We start from the raw sequence: 8,686 nt of genomic DNA, 5'->3' as shown, positions 1-8,686 counted from the left end.
AGACAGACAGAAACTCGAGAAAAACGCCGATGTTTCGGCTTGTTTCGGGATGTTTCGGCTTGTTTCGGCTTGTTTCGGGATGTTTCGGTGGTTTTGAGTTTGACATCAAACTTCGGTTCTGGACCAGCAGGTCCAAACTGGAGTCAAGATGGCTGCTCGGATGGAAAGACATGAGAAGCTGCTGATGATCAGGAGAAACCAAACAACAAATGAGTCTGGAGTTTACCGGACTGGAGGTTACTGGGAGGGGAAGACCGCTGCCTCCCTCTAGTGGCCGACTGACCTTACTGCAGCTTCCTGATCCGCCTCCATAGTTAAAAAACAATCAGCAGAAACGGGTCAAAGGTCACCTACTGGTTTAGTCGTTTTGATGTAATAAACTGATTTTCCACGATAGAATGAATTAAAATACCAGTGATGTTGGTTTAGATCTATTTCCTTGTCATTAAATTGTAAATTGTGTTTTTTCTTGCCATTTTCATTTTGTATATTCAACATCCTGCTTTTTGAGCAAGTTTTATATTTTTCTTTATTTAAAATCCTAAAACAGAAATAAAATGGGTTTCAACAAATATCCTGAAGTAGATCAATACTTTTAAGTTGTTTTTTTAAGGCCATGTAACATTTGTTGCACTAAAGAAGTTTTATGTAGCTGTTCTGAAGGCTAGTATAGCTTTTAAAGATTGTTGCAGACCCTTTGACTAGACCACTGCAGTAACTTAATTCTCTCGTTTAAAATGTTTCTAAGCAAAATCCAATAAATGCTAAAGATCAGTGACATTCAGTGCTTTTGAAATACTTTATTTGTTAGTACACAGTGTCATTATTGTTATGAAAACAGAAAAAAGGATAAAACCACATTTGATTTGGTCAAGGATCGTAAAACTTCATGCACAGGTTCAGTTTCCAGACAGACAGGAACAAATTGTGTCTAACGGTTTGAAACAGGCCCAAAATAAATCAGTAACTAATCAGAAATTGGCTGCGTTGGTCAAATTTTCTCTGAAATTAAAGACAAAAATGGGAATTTTAATTATTTTAATTTTAAATGTCATTAAAATGAGCTAAAGATTAAATTACAGAACAAATTTACACAATTTTCCATCTGAAGCTTCTTTCATTTAACTACTAAATTAATCTTTCAGGTTTATGTTTTTGTGTCTTCACAGAGCGATTATAGCTGATGGATTACCTGATACTGGAAACACTGATCCTCAATATGAAGTTTGATTTACGCATTTTGTTGATTTTAAGAACAATTTCAAATGATTTCACGACAGAAAAATTATCATGATGAATGTAACTTGTAGAATTTGTTGCTTTTTCTCACTGGATGAAAGGTCAAAGGTCACGGCACGACCTTGACTTCCACCATTGCCGTCATCTAAAAGGAAACACAGTTATTAGTATCAAAATGCTAATGTTACAACAACCTGTTGTTTAAGGTTTTAATGTCAAATTTAAAGTAAAATCTCCAGTTGGTGTTTATAATGTACAGATAAGTTTTTTCTCAAGACACTTAGCAGAAATAAAAACGTTTTATTTTCCTTTCGTAGTTAAAACTTCATCAGATACATCTCAACATTTTCCTCAGGTTGTAGCAAATATTTTAGACTTTTGATAAAAGATTGTTGGATTTACCAAATTCATTGTACATTTTAGCCTCATAAAAACAAATTTTAATTTATAAAACGCTTTAGCTTTGCTATGTTTTTGGTAGCTAGGTTAATTTGACAATTATAATTTTTAGCTAATATTTTAGCTAATTTAAAAAAAAGTCTTTTTAATATTGAGCTACAGTATCTTAAGCTGTTATTATTTGACTTTTGCACATTTAGTACACTAATGCTAATGACTTAGCAAGCAGTAACCACTTTAGCTAATGCTTAGCTAACATTTATTGCTGTAAACTGATAAATCTTGAGATAAATTAATGTAGTTTTAACCTATAACTACACAAAACTAAACAGTTTAAGTTTAATATTTCATTTCTACTTATTTTTTTTCTAAACTGAGAAATTCTGAACATTTTTAACCATTTAGCTAACGTTTAGCTAATGTGTGGGATGCTAAATCTATTTCACCAAATGCCGGCGCATCAACTTTCAGCTGCAGCTTACTCTAATAAAAATGTAAGTTCTTATCTACTTAATTTTTCCTTTTTTAAGTTAATGATGACAATAAATAATTTTAGCTAATAAATCCATAATAGGTCACTTTTTCAGTTTCGCTACAGTTTATTGCTAATAGTTTGGCAAAACCCCATAATCTTTGGTTGTTTTAAATTTTGGCTAATATTTTATTTGCTACATTTTATCTTTAAATACTTTTACCTCAGTTGTAGCAAAGAACATTCTACAGGCTAATCTTTTTAACCTCATTTGGCTTTTAAGTTAATCTTGAAGTTTGACTTTGAGCGACCCGTTGTGGTATTTACATCGGGCAGGTTGTCGCAGTCCAGCACCACCAGGAGAGTCTGGAGTCCCGGCTTCGTCGGTCTGAACCCGACCTTGCGGGATATTTGGCCCATAGAAGGAATCGTCCTGACAGAAAACATGTTTTAAGTATAAAGCAGAGGAAGCTGCAGGTGAGGCAGGTGAACCGGGTTTACCTGTAGTTGTAGACCTGAGTCTCCAGCAGTCCGGCTCCCTCCATGGCCAGCTTGGCACCGGTGAGGGGGAAGCCCATGGTGTTGGTGAAGGAAACCATGACGTATATGTCACGATTCACCTGAGGCTGCCCACTCAGCTGGGTACAGGTACACACATCAACAAATCAGTGTGAAATCTTCAGACTATTGAAGGTTTCATGGATGTTCAGTCTGGGTTTTACTGTTATGTTCAGCGGTGGAAGCTTCAGGGCGATGGTCTTGACCTCTGACACCTCCACATCGTCAGTTTGTCCGGTCACAGTGACCTCCAGGCTGCTGTTAGAGCCCAGATAAGAGATGTACTCCTGAGGCGAAAGCTCAAACATCTTAATGCTACCTGCAACAGAAACACAGACATATCCAAAATGTCCTGGGAATCCCTCTTTAATCCCAGAGATCTGAAGCCAAAGCCACTCACTCTGGAAGGCGTCCAGACGAAGCCTGAAGTCCTCAACTTTCAGTGGATCTGATGCGACCACGCCGGTGTAGTAGGTGGGGCTGATCTCCATGTGAACTTTCACCAATTTCATCGCCTCACTTTGGTTGTAAAAAGTCACTGAAACCCTCAGAGGCTCGCCCACATAGCCCTGGACAGATGGGGAAGAGGCATAGAGTTAAGGTCCTCTGTTGTACTTTGGTCTGTTGAGGTCTGCTGGACACGACTGCCTTCAGATACTGAGTGCTACACAGAAAACCCCTCGGCAGGAAACAGCGTTCACACTGAACTGGTTTGTATGCAACACCGAGCTGATAATGGCCTGGTGGTGATGAAACGGGGTTGACAACTCAACTAACCCATCAAACTCACTAGTATGTAGACCATTGGTAGACTTGACACGCCCGGGTCTCTCGTGGTCAAAAGGTGAAGTTTTTGATTTACCGGTCAGTTTATGTTCCTACCCTCATCTAAGGTCATGAGATTTGGGTACAGACTGAAGGAACGAGGTGATGGATAAAAGCACCTGAAATGAGAGTGTCTGGACTCTCCCTTAAAGACAGACGCTCAGCCATCCAGAACGGACTCAGAGTAGAGCCACTGGTTCTTCATGCTGACAGGAACCAGTTCATACCTGTCAAATCTCCTGTTTTGGCCAAAAAACTACCATGTTTTACTTCTCTTTCCTGCCGTGCTCCAGTATCTCCCTTAAGTTTCCCGTATTATAGTAATTACGTCGCACTACCCTTGGCAAGTTGTATCTGTGATGTCGTACAACTCAAAGCCTTATCTCTCAGGATGGATGGATGGACGGACGGACGGATGGATGGACGGATGGACGGATGGATGGACGGATGGATGGACGGACGGACGGATGGATGGACGGATGGACGGATGGTTTCCTTACCGCCTGAGCTGAAATCTGGATGGACAGCTTGGAAGCAGGGAAGTTGGATCTGTCTCTTGAACATCCGTACTGCTCAGCCAGAGCCATGGTCTGCTGATCTGCCGGACTTCCTGTAGATTCAGATTTTTTCCATTCACCTTCCTGTGCTAATCCTGGTAACTTTGACCGCATGACATATAAAGCTGTTTAACCTGTCATTCACAGGTTGTCATTCACAATGACAGGGGTGTCAAACTCCAGTCCTCAAGGGCCGCTGTCCTGCAGTGTTTAGATGTGCCACAGGTAAAAAACAGTGGAATGAAATGGCTTAATTACCTCCTCCCTGTGTAGATCGGTTCTCCTGAGCCTTGCTAATGACCTAATTATTCTTTTCAGGTGTGGTGCAGCAGAGGCACATCTAAAAGTTGCAGGACAGCGGAGGCACATCTAAAAGTTGCAGGACAGCGGCCCTTGAGGACTGGAGTTTGACACCCCTGTCACGAGAGGACCCAAATTTGGGTCCGTGAATGACAGGTTAAAATGACCTTCTGGATGCTTATAGGTCCCTGTGATGTCCTCAGGTCCCCAACCGCTCAGTGACTTGGTGTAAATGAGCTTTCCAACATAAGTCGTGTCCACCTTGAATGGAGTCATATTGCCATACTTGTCACTCTTCATGTGGATCAGGTCACTGTTCACCTGGAGGACAGTCAGCTATCACTTGACTGATTTATCTGATAACTCAGGTTTAATGTTGATCTCCTTCCAGTCTAACCTCAGCGAAGACGAAGCCACAGTCGAAGGGGTGACACAGCTCACCGTCCCTGATGGCAATGACAGGCGCTGGACCGCAACGGAAATATCCTGGAACACAGCGAGACACGGTTGGGTTAATCGGTGCTTCCTGTGGGTTTGGGATGTTTCTGTTGTTCTGCCTCACCGTCTTTGGTCTCCTGCGGAGTCGCATCCACCACCTGCCATCCGGAGTACTTTGGTGGAAGATCGACTCGCTTCATGAACGCCTCGTTCCAACAGTGGTAGTTCCTGCACAGAAACCAACTCAGTGACTGTCGTTGGCCATAAATGACAGTTTATGGCCAATAACCATAAACTGGTCGTTGGTCATGGTCAATGGTCATTGACGGCCATGGCGGTTGCTGACAACCCAAAAGGTTTAAAAACCCTAAACAAAAGTTAAGCTTGTTCCATGGTGTCGTGCGGAGCGTTTGGACCAACCAGATAGAGTCCTGGGTCTTGTGTCTGTCAGGCGTGCCGTCCGGCTTGAAGATGAGTTCGGTCTTCAGGTTGCCCGTGTTGTCGTGGGCTGAGTTGAAGTTGGTGACGACTCTTGATGGGATCCCAAGGCATCGCAGGACTGCAGACAGACAAACCGTTTAGCATCAAATATTCAAACTTTAACACATTCACCAGATAAGAACTCAGATAATAGACAAGAAATATAAACTGTTTTTGTCCATATTGTATTCTATCTTCTAATTTCAGCAGCATCATAAGCTGCTAATCTCATTTTAACATTTTAGTAAATCCTTTGAGACACTTTTACACTTAACCAACAAACTCTATTTTTTGGAAATACTCCAACTCTTTTACCCGTTCAGCTAACGTTTCATGTATTAATCCTGTCACCTCTTGCTTTTGCAAACATCTAGTTAGTACTTTTTAAATGTCAGGTTTTTACATTTAGCAAACGTTCCAGCTATTAAACTCATGACTGTTAGTCTTTTATCTTTAGCTAAATGCTACTTAGCTAAAACTTTTGCTTAATCAGAGGCTTTTGATTGTTTTTCTCATTTAGCAAACTTTGCAGCTATAAAAATTTTATTCAAATTTTAGCTATTACCAGATAATATTACCCATAATAACATTTATTTATTTAGGCAATGTTACAGCTCTAAAACTAATTTTGACTGAAATCTGGAACAACAAATGAAATTCTGGCCATAAAAGTGTTTTATTTGGTTCAGGTTTTTACAGTGCGTCTTACAGGTGTTGAGGACGCCGGCGTACACCCAGCACTGAGCAAACGACACCGGCGCTCCTGAGGTGTGGTACTTCTGCAGGATGCTGGCGCTTCCTGTCCAGGTCGTTGGCGGCGTCCCCATGGAGAAGTCATCGCTCCAGTTCCCAATCAACACTCCGTTGTCGTCCTGGGAGTTGATCTAGAGGTCAAAGGTCAGTTTACAGGTGGAGACAGAAAACCAACAAAAAACTACATTTAATGCTTGTTTTGTGGATTCTGAATGAAGTTGTTGGTGTAAATAAAACCTGATGAAGAATCAAACACTGAATGGTCTCACCAAAGCAGATGCAGTGCGAACCATTTTCACAACGTCACCACGGTTATGAATCGACATCCGGCAGGCGTCCATGATGTAAATACAGGCGTCCAGAATGCCTTCCTCAAACTGCAACAAGAAACTCCGAACGTTAACGGCAGATTGGGGCGGATCTGTGCTCTGCTGGTTCATACGGCGGACTACCTGTCCGTAAACCCAGCCTCGCTCAGTCACTTGGTCCGGTGTTCCCATATAAATCAGACCAGTTGAGTTCAGAACGTACTCAGAGCGTCCGGCATCATCCGGGTAGAAAACATCATCATCTGCAAACATGATCAGAAACCAACTCACAGTGGCCTAGTCAAACTCCACGCAGATGTTGCTGTTTAGTAACTTTACTCAGAAAACTAGAAGTTGCTTCAAATAATTGTGGGAAATATAAAATGAAGAGAGAAATTAAAATAAATAAACTATTTTCTTCAGGTTTGCTATCAGATGTTGAAGTTGACGAAGCTTTCAACCTTTGGAAACAGGAATTCCCACAGTAAGCTCATCATTTTGGTGTACCTGGATTCCAAGGGTTGAACAGCAGGTAAAAGTTGGTGTTGGGGTCCTTCTCGGTCCGCTGCATCCCGTTTCCCATGGCGACAGCCACGTACATCCGGTACAAGCCCACGATGGCCTTGGAGCTCGCCGTGACACCGAGGGAAACGACCGTATCTCTAGCTTCAACAATCTGACCGGCCCAGGCCGCACCAGAATGGTTACCGAAGTTCACCACCACCAGGGACTCCTTGTTGGCCGCCGGGTCGGTGCCTGGAGGACAGAAATACAATTCACATGAGACTCAGGAAAAGAAACGTTCTGAACAAAATGATAGGACCGTCCTCGCCTAGCAGGCTCGATTCTTCTAGCACTGAGTTCAATCAACATGACTCGTCTTTAATGTCGGAGTACTGGAGAATGTTGTTTGGTAACGCTGATATCGTCTTCCACTCCACAGTCTTAATGTTTTTAGTGTCAGAAAGTCAATACAACGTGACTTTCCCATGTGACACTGTGTTCAATGTTTCTGATTTTACAGTAGATCGTAAACTGATCCTCCGTTTGGGAAAGGAGGGATGAATGTTTGTGCCACTGAATATACGCTGTAAGGACTTTTAATAAAAAAGACATTTTTGCATGAACTCTGTGAGATTTCTCCATGTGCAGAGATTTTTTATAAAACAGTTGCGGCCTGTAAAGCAGCTAAACTGGGATTAGCAATCTGGTTATCAGGCAGTCAGCTTGTGGATGAAACCATCTGGTCTTGGACCTGCATTACTAATATTGCAGTTATATGTTGATGGTTGTCTCTTCAAAATAAGAGTCTGGGTACTAAAAGACTTGCAGTGAACACATTGGTCTCTTTGTCCTCCTGTTGGATGTGAACACTTTTAACCTGAAGCTGGATTAACTGAACCAAAGAGTGAAGTCGGTTCTTAAGGCAGCAAAACACATGTTGCTGTTCTCTAGCAAAGAAAAGAAGACGAGGCCAAAGACAATGACCGACGACTCAATGAAACCTCCGTAACTCTTCTGGCAAAGCTAGCAGATACTTTGTACACAAGGAAACCAACCAATCAGAGCAAAGATCAGATCTGAAACTCACCAATCAGGAACTCCAGCTGGAAGTCGTCCTGTGGCGTCACCGGTCGGCTGAAGGAGACGTCGATGATGAACTGCTGGCCGCGGCGCACCACCAGCAGGTTGGTCATGTACTCGCCGGTGTAGTGGTGCGCCGCATTGACGTCCTTCCGCATGTCGACGCCCACCACCAACAGTGCGTCTGACACAGACATTTTGTTTTTAGTGATTCAGCTCGTTCTGGCAGCAATGAATCATTGGAAAACGAATCATACCAACTCCAGGTTGCGCCGATCTTGGAATGAGATCGGTTTCTCCGTCGAAAGGCTCGAACTCACGGAAATCATCATGATCAATGTGAAGGTTTTTATTCGGCACCTAAAGGAGAAACAGAAACGCTTGATGAACTTCATGTTGTTTAACTTATAATAATAATGATAATAATGTTCATGTTGGGATGTTTACCCGACTCGTGTAGCGAAAACTTTTTTTCATCGTGAAAATTCTTCGTGTGAAATCACATCCAATAAAAAAGCTTAAAAAGAGGAAATATCTGAGATGTTATCAAACATTGAATACTTTTTAAATGTGGAAGCGTGTTGTCTTCAAAAGACAAATATCATTACTGAAAACCTAAAAACTAGACGAAAGAATAAGCTAGCAGAAAATGCTAGAACTGGCTCTCAAAAACGCTGAGTCACTGGTTGCCATGGTGATTCCCGCTCCTTTCAGTCCAGCAGTTTGTTTTCCTCACTTTGGTTCCAATTTTAAATGAAATATTAAAAACTACA

At 42.0% G+C, this 8,686-nt stretch overlaps 1 protein-coding gene across 1 annotated transcript; it reads right to left on the bottom strand.

Moving 5' to 3' along the window:
* Positions 1-802: 802 nt before the first annotated feature.
* On the bottom strand, positions 803-8,586 carry LOC106947901 (coagulation factor XIII A chain-like). Its single transcript, XM_015033207.1, has 17 exons — positions 8,361-8,586; positions 8,171-8,273; positions 7,921-8,097; positions 6,837-7,085; positions 6,474-6,592; positions 6,291-6,398; positions 5,978-6,152; positions 5,209-5,347; positions 4,913-5,016; positions 4,748-4,836; positions 4,518-4,671; positions 3,994-4,103; positions 3,069-3,237; positions 2,833-2,987; positions 2,612-2,748; positions 2,438-2,543; positions 803-1,384 (listed from the first exon to the last, which is right to left on the bottom strand). Exons 1-17 carry the CDS (start codon positions 8,388-8,390, stop codon positions 1,349-1,351), a joined length of 2,160 nt encoding a protein of 719 aa, XP_014888693.1. The 5' UTR covers positions 8,391-8,586; the 3' UTR covers positions 803-1,348.
* Positions 8,587-8,686: the final 100 nt, after the last annotated feature.

The sequence above is a fragment of the Poecilia latipinna genome, unplaced genomic scaffold (assembly GCF_001443285.1).
Source record: "Poecilia latipinna isolate Pla-1442-1.1 unplaced genomic scaffold, P_latipinna-1.0 Scaffold261, whole genome shotgun sequence".
NCBI classification, from domain to species: Eukaryota; Metazoa; Chordata; class Actinopteri; order Cyprinodontiformes; family Poeciliidae; genus Poecilia; species Poecilia latipinna.
Note: the sequence above shows the minus strand (reverse complement) of the source record. Positions and strands in the feature narration are given on the sequence as shown.